Consider the following 18,736-nt stretch of genomic DNA (forward strand, 5'->3'; position numbering starts at 1 on the left):
CCAATATTCAACACAGCAATAAACCATGCATGTTTAATAAACTTAATATCAAGCCTTCCTATTTTTCTGCACTTCTATTACACTATTCAGGCCTTCATTATTAACCCAGTATTACATTGCCCACAATCATAATTCCAGTTAAAATATTCATAGTAAATCAGGAATTATTATTATTATTATTATTATTATTATTATTATTACAATTATTATTATTGTTGTTCTTCTTCTTCTTCTTCTTCTTCTTGTATTGAATTTAAAATAAATAAAGACCTAATTAGTAAAATATGATTTGGTTATTTGTGCTACTCTTTTGGTCTACATTCTGTATCATTTTCTATTTCCTCGGAGGAAATCTCCCTGTGATTTAATCTGCTCTGCAGCCTCTGCTGCTGTGGGATTATCGCTGTGCAGGTCCATGCAGCGCAGAGTGGGTCCATAGCGTCCAGCTGTCGTTTTTTTTTTTTTTTTTCCTTTTTTTCTTTTCTTTTTTTGGGGAGAGCCTTTGATTTGCGTGTGATGAGTTTCCCATAACATCTGGAGATCAATTATCCATTGAGCCAGTGGTTGGGCAGAGAGATCATAGCTGGCTGTGTGTGTGTAAACCATTCAGCGAAATGTAATACATACTGATTTATTCTAGCAGATTGAGGTAATTTTCTAAACCCGCAGCATTTCAAAGGTATATAAGAGGTGTGAAATAGACTATTTAATTAGGCCTGTCTCCCCGACGCACACACACAGCAGCAGTGAGTTCACATATTATGGAAAAGCTGTGGTGTTTTTTTTTTATTAGAATATTTTAATGTATGGCTCCTTCTATTAAGAGATATTTAATATGAAATTTGCAGCATCCCAGCTTCGTTTTCGTTATGTAGTTTTCATTTTCAGAATTGACTTCATTTTCTGCATGCAGCCTCGACAACAGTAAACGTCGCAGGGATTTAGGCTACAGAAAGAAAGAAAGGATTGTTTCTTTCTGTAGCCTAAATCCCTGCGTCGTTTGTCCATATAGTCCTCAAGAAAATGCAGATATGTATCCGGGAGGGCGTATAATGCATCCATGATCCACAGGAATCCTGAATCCTTGCAGCTGATTGGCTGCTGGGTCCTGCCTCTTGTTGGGATGGACCTGTTGGATAAAAGGACCATTTTCTAAAGGACTATGTGTTACACAGAGGATCATGCACTGGGGACCTTCCTGTAAGACGCTGTAATAAGAAATAAGCCTTTCAAGTAGCATCGAAGACATCATGACCGGGAAACAAGGCGCCGTGTTGTCGGAAAGTTTAAATATATCGGAGAGGACCTCTCTGGGCGCAAATGGAGGGAGTAATAGCCACCAGCCGAAAAGCAGCACGACCCATCCGCCGCCCAGGTGCACCGGCTTTGGCATCCAGGAGATACTAGGGCTGAACAAGGAGCCGTCTGTGGCCCCGAGACACCCTTTAGGCTCTTTGCCGGCCGGGGCGCAACTGATCGCGGCTAGGTCCGTGCTGGGCCCCGCTGGCGTGGGAGTCGGGATGGGATTAATCGGCCCTGGTGGAATTCCGTCGTTTTACAGCCAACCTGCATTTTTGGAGACTGTGCTGTCGGACGCACACGATGTTCACCTGCAGCCCCACAGCAGGTCCGCAGGGCCGCTGGACACCAGCCAGTCTGCCAGCTCAGGTGATCCGCAACCACTGTCTGATTCCAGCTGTTCATAATAAACACTGACCTCACTGCAATACAGGCAACTATACAGGCAACACGTTAACAGTATTTACAGTCCAGGTTATTGTACATGCATTGCCTATTTTCTTTTTTTTTTTTTTGCAATGTATTACTATTATTCTTATCATTAATGTTATTATTATTCATAGTATTGTTATAAACTGTGTGATTTTAAATTAAATCATTCAAATCTAATGGTTTAAAAAATAGTAGAGATGAACAGTTTGCAAAAATTCAAATATGTGTCAATAACCTAAATGCTTTCTGTTTTTAAAATACAGATTCTGAGGATTTGTCTTCAAATGAACGAAAACTCTCAAAGTCATCAGTAAGTCAGAGCAAGAAACGCAAGAAGAGACGTCACCGGTCAGTGCTGATTTATGATTATATAATATTAATTGTTAGAAATGTCATTCTCACATATTCAAGAGAGTCTTTTTTCCCCATTAAATGGATTTATCATTTATAGGTACAATTACTCCAATGAAAGTACAGGTGTAATTGTTGTTTTGGTGTTGTTATTGTAGCTTCTATTGTTACACACAATAAACTCATTCTACTGCTAATTTGAATTTTTTTACAAACTGTACACATGATGTTTGTAATTTTTTCCACTGCTGTCACAAGTCTACAATGAGTTCAATTGTGTAGATAGTGTAATATGCTGGACTTTGTTCTGGCCAAGTTAGCTTCAGGCTTTCCACCAGTGCACAGAAAGGGTTCATTTATTCAGACTGAAGATTATTTCTTAAAATGTGACCTTCTGCGTTTTATTCCTAACCAATCTTTAAATCATATTTTATATATACCTTTCATTTTATATTAAATGGCAGACCACAAAGAAATATTCCTTCAAGATATCACTATACACGTTATTTCTTTATATGTTTTATTTTCCACAGGACCATATTCACCTCCTATCAGCTGGAGGAGCTGGAAAAGGCCTTTAATGAAGCGCACTACCCGGATGTTTACGCGCGAGAGATGCTGGCCATGAAAACAGAGTTACCTGAAGACAGAATACAGGTAATGCTCAACTTCAGCACCCTGTGTGTTTTAAAAATATATTATTATTGGCTGATAATATTAAATCTGTATTATTCAATCGAAAGTTCTGATTCTTAACGACTAGTCCTTAATATTTTGGCACAGGCAATTTTAATTAGCACAAGGGGTCATGTGTTCGAATTTACATGAGTGTGTTTTAGAAAATGTATTAAGACGTAAATAATGTAAATGTAAAAATGTAAATTAGATGCTGCCTCACACTTTATTATTATTATTATTATTATTATTATTATTATTATTATTAACAAGTGAAGTATAATTTAAATCACATATTAAGGTGTTAAGGCTCAACTTGTTGCCATTTTTATGTTAAAAACGCAAAATATATAAATAAGATAATAGCCAATATGTTGACTATTGTCATATTTTAATGAAAAAAAAATTATCCATAAGATTTTTTTAAAGAGGCAACTCATACTCTTTTGCTGCTTTTTTCAGATGCTATATGGAAAATATAATAATAAGCCAAACATAAGTTCCTGATTTCACTGCAAAGAACATCTCCTTAAGCACATCTGGAGACTGACACTACACATTGCAGCGTATGAATCAAATCATATAAAACAGTCTTTGTTGAAGAATAGGCTCATTATGGCTTTTTAATCAAACACCTAACTGATTGGTGTGAATATTACAATTGTTTATGAAATTTGTGCACCGATTAGAGACCACATGCAGTTTGCACATCCTTTACTTTTCCATAAGTGGTAATAGCCTCGTGTACACTATCATATCTGAGTGTTGTCCACCAGCTGCCTGTACTGCTGCTGCTCTAAAATGTTTAAGGGGAGATAGGCTAAGTGATGCTCCCCTCCTGTCTCAACAAAGACTGCTCTCCTCCAGCATCCTCGCCAGCAGCCAGGACAGATAATCTCTCATCAGGCGCAGTTGGATGTGAAACAATTTGTTCTCGGAGAAGAGCCACTAACGACCTAATCAAGCTATCAAGGCGGAAGAAGATTGCGGTGTGACCTGGACCATCCATCTGCCGGGGCGCCTTTTAATCTCGTTCTCATTACGGGCTGCAACAGCGCTGCCGCGGATAAATAATAAAAGGAAATAAATAAATAAGCTTACGGGCCCCGCTCCTATCCTAAATAAAATTAACACCCAATTTTCTCATTGAGTGTAATTAGTTAAATCAGACGAGCTCGGGAGGCTGGCTGCTGCTGGAGAGACGCAGGGAGTTCAAATGAAATAACTACATTGAATTTATTAGCACGGGTCAATAGAGCTGCTCCCCCGAGTCTCGGTAGTTTAATTTCCCGTGATATTTGCCCGCCTGCCCGCCATCGATTGGGACTGAAATTAACTTATTTTTCAATCAGCCTCGGCGTGCCCCAGGGTCGCTCCTCCTCGCAGCTTCCACACTGCCTTCTTTTGAGGGGCAGAGAAGCAATTTCTCATTTAAAAAAAAAAAAGTATCTTGTATGAAATAAGGGTTATCATCAAAATTACCAGAGAAAAAAAAGAAGCTTGAAAATGGTTTTGATCGTTTTCAATTTAATATCTGTCCCCTTACTTGAATCTTCTCTCTTGCCCCCTCCTGCCTATTCTTTCTCCCTACCTCTCCTCACAGGGCCATCACATGTGTATAAGCAGAGTGTTTAACAATCCTGTGTTGTGCTATACAATCAATTTGGCCTCTCTCTGAGCTGACAGATAGCCTCCAGGTCTTTAAGCAGTTGCTGGTTGTGGCCAAGTGAAGTGTCTTGATGTGTCAGATCGTCTCTAATGCCACCACAGGTAGCTGGAGATGAGCTCTGACAGCAGGCAGAGATCCTTCACACCTGTAGCTTGGAGGTTATGGGAAATCGATGGACTAAATCAAAACGGAGCAGTTGTTATCTTAAGTTGCTTTGAATTACACTAGAGATTTCAAAGTATAGACCTACTTTAAAATAACTACTGAAATGCTGAAATTAAGATTTCATGACACAAGCTATAGAAAGAGTCATTTAATAAAACTTTAGATATCAGTCATAACCCATTCACAAGAGCAGCTTTTGTGTTGCCAGGTTATGGACAGTATGGCCCACTTCCACCAAAGAACAAGAGTTAACAATTAAGCATTTATTAATGTATGATTAACATTTATAACTTAAGACCAACAAAGTGGATTTTTCAGGGCAACCCAATTTGTTCTTATTGAGATCAATAAAGCATTAGTCATTTATTTCTTTTTAAAAGACAACATACATATCCTTTTTAAAAGGGAACTTATTGGAAAGTGGTACCAATAGTTGCATCTTGCACATTCACATTGGATTTTCAACCCTTGAAAGTATAATAAATCTTCTAACTTGCTCATTATCTACACTCAGGAAGTTCCATCTTAATGTTTCCCAAATGATTGAGACTTCATACCTTACTTTGTCTCTACCACTTCAGTCAAACGTTATCAGGAAAAAACAACCTCAGTGTCTTCCAATAAAACAACGTTAACCATTGAAAATGTAAAAAAAAGCATAAAACATGCAATGAATTTAAGCTCATGAACAAATTGAGCTGTGTTCCAACAATCAAATATTTACATCCACCTATTTTCCTTCCTGTCAGAATCTGAAATGCTTGCTTCCATTGGAAGACTACATACCATTATCGAGGACAATGACATGATTGTTTTTCTCTTCTTCCTGTCACAGGTATGGTTTCAGAACCGTCGAGCCAAGTGGAGGAAGAGGGAGAAATGCTGGGGCCGCAGCACTGTGATGGCTGAGTATGGGCTGTATGGTGCCATGGTGAGGCATTCAATCCCCCTGCCAGAGTCCATCCTCAAGTCTGCCAAGGATGGCATAATGGAGTCCTGCGCCCCCTGGCTGCTCGGTGAGGCTGCTGTCTTATTGTTTTCCCCTCATACATTCACTATCACTCTGTCAATGTGTCATCACTTCCTGATAGTTTACAGTACATTTACCACAGGATTCAATTGTAAAATCATTTTAAAAGTTTATTTCCATAATATCTACAACATTGGCATATTTCACTGCAATACTGACTAATACTGTATGTGCAGTACAAGTATGACAGATGTTCTCATGACTCTTTTAAGCACAAATATTTAAATAAAGAACATGGAGCATTCTTCGCATTACATTAAGTATTTTCATCCTCTACCCTGGTCATGCATTGCCATGTTGTCCATTCAGACATTATAATCTAAAACAGACCTATTTTTTGCTTGCTGTTTTCAGTCCAAGATGGCTTACCAATCAACAGACGCTATTCTAAATCTGAATACCCGCAACTCTTTGCAGGGATGCACAAAAAGTCCATGGAGGCTGTGGTCCCCCCGCCCACAGGAAAGTGTGATGAGCCCCTGCAGCCGAGCTCTCAGCGGGCAGAAGATTCGGAGGCGGAGGAGAAGAGGTCAGAGGGCAAGTCCACCATTTCTAAAGAGGAACTGAGAGAGAACAGCATTGCTGCACTCAGGGCCAAGGCACAGGAACACAGTGCCAAAGTGCTGGGGACGGTTTCTCATGACAGACAGCTGGAAGGCAAACAGGAGAGACAGGCGGCCGAGGAGAAAGCCAGCGATCCCCTGAGTCTAGCAGAGGAGGCGACAAGTCCATAGAGATCAAGTTCCTGAGGACTCTCATGAGTGAATGCAGTGGAGCTGGCTGCTTTCAGCATGTGTGCGGACTTACCCAACATACTGTCACTCATTGTCCTGCAGGTTCCCACTGTTCCACCGTTTCCACCTCATCCCTCATTGACTTTTCTAAACTGGCCTGCATCTGGACTTCTAGAAGAGAACTCATCTGGCTGGTTCACTGCTGCACAGACGATGCAAATGCACTTTTTATTCTGACTTACTTCCAGTTGTTGTTGCTTATGCATAGTAGAGAAGATTTGACTGCGTGGGAGCAAAGCATTAATAATGATGTATATAGATCCCATAATTATATTTAGAGTCAGATGAGTAACATTTTATCCAGTATTAATTATGACTACCAATGACCAATGAGCAGTCAGTCTCTGGAGATCTACATTTCATTCTTGACATTCATTTTTAATGTTGCTTGTACAGTTACTTAAATGGTGAAATCTCAAATAAGAACCATCCCACCGACAGTTCTCTTTTAAGAGAAAGAAAGTAATTGTTGTCCTACTGTATATCACACTGTATATACTTGATATATTAATCTCTCTAACCAAGGCACAATTTGAAAAATGTTTTCTTGTAGTCTAAAAATGTTTGTGTTCTCATTTGAAAATATGTATAACTCACAAAGCATAAAATAGAAATCACCTTTTAATTAAATGTGGCTTTTTGGTGTCCCTCATTCTACTTTTCTTCCAGCCGAATGCTCCAAAAACATGATTTCATTGTCAGATTCAGTGTTTCCACATTGTAGGCCCCTGAACAATGAGAGCTTGCACAAGGCATTACTGTAGCTTCTAAATGGCATGAAGTTGCCCTCGTTGTTGGAGTAGCTACTTGTTGTCACTTGCTGCTCTGCTAGCTTGGCTCATTAGGAGACAGTCCCCGGCTGAATGCCTGGGTTAGCCCCTGTAATCCGTTGCAGTTGACAGCCTTTAATTTCAGATTAAACTAGAGGACCAGTGCTTTTGGGACAGGGAAAAGAGTGCAAGCATCCCCTAGCAGAGTGACCTCAGCATGATTTCAAATCACTTTAACAGACGCCAACCAACACTCAAGCCAAAGTCTAACAGCTTTATTCGTTGGCAATCTTCTTTTCCCCCAAGCTGATCCGGTGTGTTCATAAAACTTTGCATCAGGCCACTTGAACTCAGTTTTACAACACGTCTATGCTGGCACATTAGCTGTAATCCATAACACATTTTACACTTCACCCTCAGTTAGCTAATGGGGCTTCCTAATGAGTTGAGTTCTACTCCAATTAAGCAGAGAGCATTTCAAAGGGCAAGAGATGACTATTATCAGTATGCTGCTGCATGTCTCAGCACTGAATGGCCCTCAGATTGGAACCATAATGTCATCAGATGGGGAAAAGGTTGCTAATTACATTGTTGACAGAGATAAGTATATACACACAATAATTAATGATGGCTTGGGAGATGGACTTGAGGGTGTCTGGATATTAGAAATGTTGATACTGTGCGCCTGGGAGTAACATTGATTGGTGTATTTTGATGTGTAGATTCAGGGATGATGCTTGACTACTTAAACACACAAAAAAGAGATTAGTGAAAGGAACTTACTGTTAAATTGTTTTACATAATGAAAACATCTGTAAAATCATGCTGTCACACACACACACACACACACACACACACACACACACACACACACATACATACATATATATATTGCACATTGACAGTATAAATCATGTCATTTGACTATTATATATTGGGGTCAGAATTGATAGTCAGCTACAAAACAGTCTCCTTTTCACTTGAGCTGAGCTCAACCTGACCTAAACCAAACTTACACTTACACCAAAACCTCACAAAAATGTAAAAATAATGATGATTTGCTGGGAACAGCATTTCTAAAAGTATCTGTGAACCCATACAAGTCAGAACCTTTTTGATTTAGTCTGTAATTTCATTACATTAGGCTCACGTTTTCAAACATCACAAGAAATATGATGTTACACATCCTCTATAAAAGTGGAATTCTTATGCAGCCCAATAACCATTTGAGGCTGAGTGAGTTTTGCAATAGACTGAGCCCCCACCTCCACAGACCCCCATCCCAATTCAGTTATTGAGGCCAAGACATATACAGAGTGAGGATTATTCCTCTAAGTGCAAAGCTATTTAATCCTCTGAGAGTGGAATAGAAGGTTATGATAGATCAGATTTGTTGAAGATCAAGCTGTTTACATTGGATATGAGGAGGTAATTCACAGTATCTCTTATGATGGACAGCCTGCTTGTTGAAGACCATCATAAGATCATCTCAATCCATGCAGAGTGAGATCAGGAGAGGTTTATAGAAAGATTTTTGACTAATGCAATATTAACATTCAATTTCCTTCCGATGGGGTTATGAGCAGTATGATTTCATTGGTGAGATTAAGTGCCTACAGATCATTTTGGGAAGAGTCTTGGCCCCAGTTGCATGCAGAGTTGAGATGAAACACTAGATGTAATCGAACTGTTGAGTGTTAAAATGTGGTGTTGTTCTGCCCTCTGCTGCACAGATTTATTAGTACACCTAAGACCCAAGAATATCTAATATCCAAGAGTGTGTCAGAGCTGGTAGTGCTTAAAGTTGAATCCCTCAAGATATTTAATTAAATATAAAAATGCAATGAAGATAATCTGTGCATATTTTTTCGGAATTACTGTGCAAATGTAAATAGTTGTTAAAATCTGTTCACATACCAGTGTGTACACTTGAGTAAATGATACATAGATCAAAGCCAAAGAAAGAAGTGGCCTCATAGTCGGGTTAAAGGAGGAAATTCAACTAAAAGTGATGCATGAGTCATATAACAGAGCTGCTTAAACTAAAGTGCATTTGCAAAATCCAATGAAATAACATTTATTTGTGTTTGAGTATTAAACTATGAATGTTTTAATATTTGTTAAACATGCTCAAAACACAAGTCATTTGTTGAGCTTGACAGTTAATTCTTGACCTTTGAAACAGCAGAGAAAAATGGTGTGATGCAATTATAAGTTCCAGAAAAGGTGAGTTAATAGACCTTGATTTGAGCTTTTTGTGTAAAATGTTTTTTTTGGCCATTAAGCTCGATTTGAAACCCATTCTAACATTCAAACTTTAGCATGTTGCTCTTGTAATATGTTGGTCACAGTGGTTTCTCCCAGGTAGAACTGTGGTACACATATACAGTGAAAGAAGCACTTCCACACAAATGCACACATACATATACTTTATGCTGTAATCACACATGTAGTGTAGCAGCACATGCATATGTGCTGTATGCAATATAATGTATACACATAAATGCATAAACATACATACACAAAATGTATGTGTGTTCATGTACATAGTATGTGTGTATGAATATTTATATAGTGTGAGTAGTAGTATGTATGGTGTGTGTTTTATATACTGTATACCGTACAGTATTTACATACCATGTATATTTCATATAATATGCATTATATGTAAATACATCAATCAATCAATCAATCAATCAATCAATCAAACATTCAATCAATCATTCAATTTTTATAGCGCCAAATCACAACAAAGGTCAGCTCAAGACACTTTACACATAGAGTAGGTCTTTAAGTTTAATTTAAAGAGACCCAACATTCCCACATGAACAAGCACTTGGCAACAGTTGCAAGGAAAGAAGGGGGGGCACATATGCACATTACACATGCTTCATTCATTATTAATTTTGTTTCTTCTAATGATACAGAGCAGTTCCTTTCTTCTCTTTGTGATGCTTGTAATTTTACAGTGCAACATTTATCCACATGGTGGTGGTCTTGAGCTTTATTCAAAATCAGAAGCCCTTGTAAACTGATGTGCATGTCACTTAAATTACAAACTCACAATCACATATTTGCCATAATACAGTCAATATATGAACATCTTGGTGCTGAAACATCATGTACATCTTGAAATCGATTCATATCTGTCAGTATGGGGAAAAAAGTGTGCGGAAGACGTGATCTGATATCTTGATCAATATTTGTCATTTCTTGTCACTCTTGTGGTGCTGCCGGTGATGAGGCTGTCTGCTGTGGGTTAATGGAGATGGAATTGATACTGCAGCTAAATGATGTGTCCTGGCTGGGGGCTGATTTCATCTCCAAGGTTCATTTTTCCAAAGTTATCCTGGGTTGATCACACAGAGTTCTCTTTTACACTTCACTGGATATGAATCATCATTTCTCCATCTCACAGAAAAAAGTAATCTGAGTTTGTGCAGAATATTATAGATATATTTGAGTATAATAATGTCAATTTAGCTCCACAAGTCTTTTAGGGTGCTGATTGAAGTTTTGTCTGTGGCCTATTGAATACTACTCTATCATTTCATGATAAAGTCTGACCACAGCAGATGAGGGAACAAGGAAATTACATCATGGAAAGTAAACAGTATATTATTTCCTCCCCTGCTGACCTGCTGGCATTTCCTTTCGTATCAAATCTGTAAAAGCAAACAGTGAAATGAAAAAGAAAATTAAATGTCTTGATATTGTACGAGCACCCATAAAACATATGTATATTCTTTTCTTTCCCCTACAAAAAAGCTGTTAGGCTTAAAAGCTTTTTGAATATTACGCAGTCAGGATTAAAGGGTTTCACTGAGTACAGTAGGCTGATGGGAGGTCTGTATCCCTGGATAACCTTTGCTGCTGCAGCTCCGCCTCATAGACCAAGACTCCCTTCTGTCAGTCCTGCCTAGTCTAATGGATATCGTTATCTCTGGAAGTTGGACTTGACTGCTTGTCTCAGAAAGATTTATGATGTGTGGCACAACACCAGCAGCCGTCCACTCCAGCCTTCGCTGCCTGGTATTTTTTCAGCAGGCCATCTGTGGGCAGTTTTGGATGCCAACTTTTGGAAACATATTCACAAAATATATAAGCATAAAAATAGCTTAATTAGCTGAGGTATGTTCAGCTAATTCTTAAAAATAAGTGCTGTGTCACTCACACACTGAGTTTTAGGTACAAGAAATTACCAAACATCTTACATACTTCAGTTAAATGCTGATTTATTTATTTTCATTTGATTTAATTTTCATTTAATATTATAATGAACATTTACATTAAAATAGTAATAATTTAACATCCTTGATAATTGAACTGAATGTATTATTTATATTTAATTACTTAAATTCAATTTAAATTGAATTAATTAACTTAAATTTGTATTTAAATGAAATTAAGAATTTAAGATAAATTAGATTTAATTTATTCAAATTGAATCAATTTCTTTATTAAATATATGTATTTTTAAAAATACTTTTCACTGTCAACCAATCACTGTAGAGATAGTGAGCAAATAAATTAAAAAACATGATCTCACACATAGCGACCAGGTCAGCCCTGCTCCTTTAGCAGGAGTGCTAAAGGACTGTCAGTCTACATTTCTTTCAGCAGCTTTGTTCATTCAGAGGAAACTCGTTGCTTTTAGTGCTACAGGAGGACTCCTAATGGGCAGACATAAACTGTGTCAGTCACTATTTTCTTTAATATTATCTTACCAGTCTCTATTACTCTTCCTGCTTCATATTCCTTGTCTCAGAAAATGACCCCTCCCTGTGAAGTGTCAGGTACTCAAGTTGGAATTAAAAACCATCATATCTCTCTAGGTCTTATCTGAAAGCTGCATAGATGTTTCTACTGGCACATGCAGTTTCGAGGACCGCTCAGAGCTGTAAAAAAAAAAAAAAGAGTCCAGTCTATACTTATCAAGAAAAGAGAAATATGAACAGATAGACAGTGTTCCCTTTTTGCTTGTGAGTGATAAGTGAAGCCAGAAGATGAGGCTGTGAGGTCCTTATCAGTCCGGAGTGCATCCTGGCAAATGCTGGCGCCACAGAGAGAGGCATGTTGCTGTGCGACAAAGGTGTCAGGGCAGATAAGCATGTATGTGTGAAATGCTTCAAAGATGAGCTTAACTCTGATGTGAAAGTGGGGTTTGAAAGAAAGAGACACACACACACACACACACACAAAGAGAGGGAGAGAGAGAGAGAGAGAGAGAGAGAGAGAGAGAGAGAGAGAGAGAGAGAGAGAGAGATGGGGTTTTCAGAAATGGATGCTGACATCTGTTGTGGTAAGCGTTTCTGTAGGATGTCTTCATTTTCTCATGCACACTGAAAAATGCTCTAAAAATCCTATTGGGAATACAGATGTGTTGTGCTAAAGCTATGCAGTGGTGGAAGAAGTACTCAGGTCTGTTACTTAAGAGTTCTGAAGTCTTTTTTTTTTTAAATGATCAAAATAAAAAAATCAGAACCAGAGATATCGTCTTTTGTGTTCCATACATTCTTCTATCTTGTAAAAACTTAACTCCTACAGTTTGGTCAGAGATTTGAGTGTGTTATGCTGTAGTGGTTAATGTACTGTAGCCTTCAGCAGAGATGAGGAGAGAGCTGTAGAGATCTAGTAATCTTAACTCCACACATTCAAACATGTAACCAATGTTGCTTAAAGCACCATTTCACTATGCATCCGTTAATGTTCACACCAAACCAAGTTGTTACCAGTGAGTATCTGCTTTTGCTTTTATGTTTATGACCAAACAGCCCCTGTATCAGCAACTAGCACTACTGTGCATTCAATATAGAATATTAAATAAAATAAATATTGTAATAGAAAATGTTAGCAAAAATGCCTTAAATTCGGGAGTAATGCTAGCTAGTTAGCTAACATGCACCATTGATTAACATTTTGTAAAGAAAGCTCATAAACAAGTAGGTGTTGTTCTACTGACACTGTTTAGCTCTTGACTCATACCTCTCATTGGGGTTAACACAACTGCAGTTTGCAATGATTCAATGCATTTTCCACATAAGCGGGAAGCTCTGGGTCTGAAAGTCAACGCAGAAGTTTCTTAAACCTGCATTCTTTCTAATGGGGGCAAGAGGTGACTCCATTAGTTGTAAACATGGATGTATAATACAAGCTGCATAGGGCTCTGCTGCTCAGCTTTGCAGCCAATTTTGCTAGTAGTCAATGGTGGTATATTGCAAAAAAAAAAATCAAAAAAGTATTTTCTCCATAGACCACCAAACAAGGTCAATTATGACTCTGTTTATCATTAATTTTTAATCTATGAGGATTTTATATTTGTAAAGCCAAGGAAAAAAATCGGTGACGTCATCAGAATGTAAAGTCAAGGGGTGGAATGGGAACTTGTGGACAGGGCCAGCAGGGGAAACACCACTGCATATACTGAGTGGAAACAAACCCAGAAGCTAGAAGCCTTTTTTGTTGTATGTGTCATCTGAGCAATTATTGGACTGAATGGGTGCCATTTTTGGTTGAGTAAAATAATCCTACTTCTCACTCAGTTAACAGTTTCCGGATCAATCTATAGTCTAAATCATTAGTTTCAAGTCTTTTCCAACACAGCCTGAATAGATATAGATAGAATAGATAGTTAATTGTAATATTTTTGGCCTAAAAAAAGTGTTGTTCAGCATGTGGTTGTACTAAAAGACCCTCTAAGAAGTCCGCTGTTAAAAAACCACTTGCATTATCACTATTAACTATGACTTTGTGACTTCAAATGTACTGAACTAAGCAAATTAGCAGCTAGCATTAAGGTCAGCTCCACCCTCTAGTCCAACTATGGCCACTTCTGACTCTAAAAGATTTCTGACCCCTTGAAAACAAAAAACTCTTTCGTGTTACTTTGATTAAGAAAAAAGACTTCTTATAAATTTACTTTATGTAAGTATTTTCCATTTTACAAAAGGAAAGTAGAACCACATTCTTGAGAAGCAGACGTACAAGTTAAAGAAATATACAATTAGTTAGTCCTTCTCTTAACAATTCATGAGTTTAATCCATGCTTTCATCTATTTTCTGAACTTGACTATAACAGGCAGGGACGAAAGGGAATGGATCCTATCCAAGCATAGACTAGGAAAGAGGCGGGTATACTCTGGACAGACTCATTCTGACTGCAGTAAAAACCTTTTGAATTCAGTTGTGGATGTGTTGGAATACGAGTATCTAAAACTCCCAGAGTTTTGTAATGCTGAGTTAGTACTATTCTGTTCTCATTTCTATTCATTTCAGTGTGTAAACTGTTGAAATCTCAAAGGGTGCCAGACATTTTGTTCCATCCATTGACAGAGACATCAGTGGTTCTGCTGCTGACCTAGAAAGTGTCCCTGGAATAATCAAATATACATTAAATTTATTTGCTTGCATGAAAAATAATCTGGATGAACTTCAAACAGCATTCAAGTGTCTGTAATCTACTGAAATGAAATGCATGCTTCTAAATAAGATCTGTCACACAATACAGAGCCAAAAGGTTTTCCACTTTTACAACAAACTGCTTGACATTTCAGGAAACCATTTCCACACTTATCATTCACATTCTCCCATTGTTGTTTTTGATTGGTGAGTTGAGAAGGTGTGTGAATCTTGTTTTAGTGTATCTCATTTTTTGGTCCTTTTCACAAGGGAAATTCTGTAATAGTTTTCCAGGATTCGTTCATGTCCATTAAACAAAAAGATTCAAAGTCTGCAATCACAGCTTTTTCACCGTAACTGCTGCAAACATTTGAAAAGAATCCTCTTTTGTAGAGGCGTGGTGCAAACCAATAGTGTTGTTATGAATCTGTTGTCCATTAGCAGGGTGGTGACAGGTATTTCATCAAAGCATGATAAGAATCTGAAAATGCCTTTCAGTCACATAAACACTCAAGAGCCATCATGCTCCTTATTAATGTAGCACTACGCTCTAATGTCTTTTCGTCTTACCACTACTTTCAAGTTTTTTATCCATTTGGCTTCAGCTCATTCATCATTGTTTTCCTCTACAAATGTGTTTTTCACTTGGGTTTTGCGTGCTAGACCCATTCATTTTCCTTTTTCGTCATTTGCTAGATGTGACAGGTTGCAGTATGACTTTGTTGGACTTGACAAAAACAGACTTGTGGTTAATTTTAGAGGAGATAATTATATTTAGAAACACAGTGTGTGCAATGCAATAATCCCTTCCAAACAAAATGTGCTGCATACAGTGCTCTTTACACAATAGCTGAAGTAACCTATGTAATAAAAATATTGGCAGTAGTTCTGATTCAACCTGTGTCTGCCTTTTGGAAAGTTTTTATTCACATGGGGGTGGATGACTAATAAAATCAGTTTGCTTCTGGTGGTCTGAGCTATGGATGCTGTGAGTGAGCGAGCAGGCGTGGGTGAAGCTTCCTATCTATTGAGGGAGAGAAAATACATGCAGTGCTGCACTCGCTCACAGAGTGAGCCCACTTCAGCACCCCATACAGCTGCCATTGATGAGAGCAGCACTTTCGCCCCCGTCTCCCCCATCGAACCACATTTCATGCATTAGGGACTTGCCTGCAGTGAAGCTACAAAAGCAAAAACAGACAAATATAGGAGAGGTCAGGCTGTGCAAGCTTTTCTTTAAGTCTTGCTTAACTTGCCATCTGCCCCCTTTGTGCAGTGAATGGTATAGAAGTAGTGAATCTTTTCTCTTCTGTTTCTTGAACTCAGCTTGTGGTACCTGCTGTCTACAAAGTTGAACCTGAGGGGCACTGAGTGGTTTAGGATACACTGGCTCTGAAGGAAAATCTTCTGAGTGGATGGCAGGTGGGGAGAAAGAGAATGGGACGGGCATGATGATCCTTCCAAGTCCTGGAGGGGAATAAAGTGCAGCTCTCATTTTATTCTGACATCATGACTTCAGAGAGCAGGCATTGTTCCTGATGCTAACAGCACTTTGGCAGCTAAAGTCACCTCGAGGCTAGACAGTGAGTGATGCCAAAAGACGATGAAGAGCCATGCCAGTTACAGCAGAGGCTTGTGCCTGCAATAGCAAATTGTCAATATGACACGCTTTTATCGACAATACGCTCTGACAGGCTTCTCTAACCACACAATCCATGCCTTGTTCTCTAAAACTGTGTTTCACAACCTTTATTGTCTGATGTATCACCAACCCAGATGAGCTCAAGTGCAGTCATCAATCGCCCACCCCCCTCCACCTCATGTTCGAAATATGCTATGAATAAATGAATTATGAACTGGACATTATTTACTACGAACAATGTAAACATGGACATTTTTATATTTTTTCATACAGTTAGAATGTCAATGTTGAGGTTGCTTTGCTCAGGTTTGCATTTGTGCTAAATCTGGACATTTCAACCCTTTATCCATTACATCTAGGATTGTCATTTATGTTTTGATTGCTTAGCAAACTTAAAAAAGGTGGGTCGTACCCAATATGAGATGGTCAGAGGGCAGACTTAAGAGGACAGAAAGTAGAGGAAGGAGATAGGATAGCGGTGTGCTATTGAAAATAACTTTTTGTTGAGACTGTGATGGACAATGAATGATAATACTCATCCTTTTGTTTGGTTTCTGTCTGCGTTTGTTACCAACACTGAGCACAGTGCAAAGTTGGGGATACAGGTAAGGTTCAGGTAAGGTCCACATTCTTTGTTGTTGGTAATGGCTGTGCATGTGGCCCGTTAGTAGGTGATATAATCATAATGCACAGTGGTAAATAAATCTTCTAGACCTACCACTAAACAATTTTATTTGCTTGTGCTACCTCTGCTGTGACACTTTTATGTTACTATCTGAACTGTTTATTTATTACTTTTAGCTAACTATTTGAACTATTATTCATTACTGTTACTTAACTATTTGTTTTTTTCTATTACTTTTAATAGTTTAATAGTTTTAGCTAACTATTTGAACTGTTTATCCATTACTTTTAGCTAACTATTTGAACTGTTTATCCATTGCTTTTAGCTAACTATTTGAACTTTTTATCCATTACTTTTAGCTAACTATGCAAACTGTTTCTGTTACTTTTAGCTATTTGAACTGTTTATCCGTTGCTTTTAGCTAACTATTTGAACTGTTTATCCGTTACTTTTAGCTAACTATTTGAACTGTTTATCCATTACTTTAACTAACTATGCAAACTGTTTCTGTTACTTTTAGCTATTTGAACTGTTTATCCGTTGCTTTTAGCCAGAGACATTATAATAAGAGGAGACATATCATTGAAAAAATCGCCCATTGAAATGCATAGGGAAACCAGAGACATTATAATAAGAGTTTTAGCTAACTATTTGAACTGTTTATCCATTACTTTTAGCTAACTATGCAAACTGTTTGTTACTTTTAGCTATTTGAACTGTTTATCTGTTGCTTTTAGCTAATTGTTTGAACTGTTTATCCGTTGCTTTATATAACTATTTGAACTGTTTATCCGTTGCGTTTAGCTAACTATTTGAACTGTTTAACTGTTGCTTTTAGCTAACTGTTTGACCTGTTCATCCGTTGCTTTTAGCTAACTATGCAAACTGTTTATCTGTTACTTTTAGCTTTTTGAACTGTTTATCCATCACTCTTACCTAACTATTTGAACTATTTCCCATTACTTTAATCTAACTATTTAAACTGTTTATCCAATTTCAATTTGTAAAATTGAAAAAAAACCTCCCTGCTCACTAGCTTTCACACACTTGCAATTGTGACTTGTTGTGCTGCAACTAACTCAGGTTGATGAGCATCTTATCGTAAATATAACAAATATTAGCATCATACCAATTTGCAAACCTATTTGTTTATTTTTGTCCTGGTTTTAAAAAAAATCGAATCTTTAGTTCAGTTTATTTTAACTTAATTTGTGAATTAGTTGAGCTTCCTATGTACCCCTGACAACTGAAGAATTATCTCCTGGTTGGACATCACTGCTCTATACTCAAGAGACAATTAATTTGAGGATAAGAGACATGAGAGAAGTTTCATTATTCATGCCAAATGTATTTATTTACTCAATTTACATAACACAATAAACACAAATAACCCTCTTCACCACTGCTCAGCAGTTTTGTGTACAATCTGACAATAACCCTGTATTATGGGTCCACCTTTCACTGTTTACCAACTGGGTTAATTTTCAGTAGGCTATATTCCTTGAATAAACAGTCACATAAAAACCCACTGGCTGACTGTTTTCCATGGAATTAATTTACAAAGTGGACAATACACAATCTGCAACAGTATTGACAGAGAATACATCTAATGTAAAGATAAAATAAAAATGCTGTAAATGTCTAATGTGGCGGAAGGTAGGTAGTTATTTTACTACTATGAGCTCAGTTTTTTCTAACATATAGGTACAGCACAGTCTTTGTGGAAGAGTAGTCATCTCTCTCAGCACTGTCTTTTATTCTTCTTACTGTCTTTTCTTCCTGTGGTGGTGGAATACCCTGGTGGGAGTGTTACATCCCAGAAATAAAGATTCAGTCCAGATCAATACACAGTCCAAGTAACTAATACTCAATCCACACATCTTTTT

At 37.8% G+C, this 18,736-nt stretch overlaps 1 protein-coding gene across 1 annotated transcript; it reads left to right on the forward strand.

The window, feature by feature from the left end:
- Positions 1 to 1,250: 1,250 nt before the first annotated feature.
- On the forward strand, positions 1,251 to 6,355 carry vsx2 (visual system homeobox 2). The gene is made up of 5 exons (XM_053335894.1): positions 1,251 to 1,668; positions 1,995 to 2,079; positions 2,616 to 2,739; positions 5,427 to 5,607; positions 5,976 to 6,355. Exons 1-5 carry the CDS (start codon positions 1,251 to 1,253, stop codon positions 6,353 to 6,355), a joined length of 1,188 nt encoding a protein of 395 aa, XP_053191869.1.
- The last annotated feature ends 12,381 nt before the right edge of the window (positions 6,356 to 18,736 follow it).

The sequence above is a fragment of the Scomber japonicus genome, chromosome 16 (assembly GCF_027409825.1).
Source record: "Scomber japonicus isolate fScoJap1 chromosome 16, fScoJap1.pri, whole genome shotgun sequence".
NCBI classification, from domain to species: Eukaryota; Metazoa; Chordata; class Actinopteri; order Scombriformes; family Scombridae; genus Scomber; species Scomber japonicus.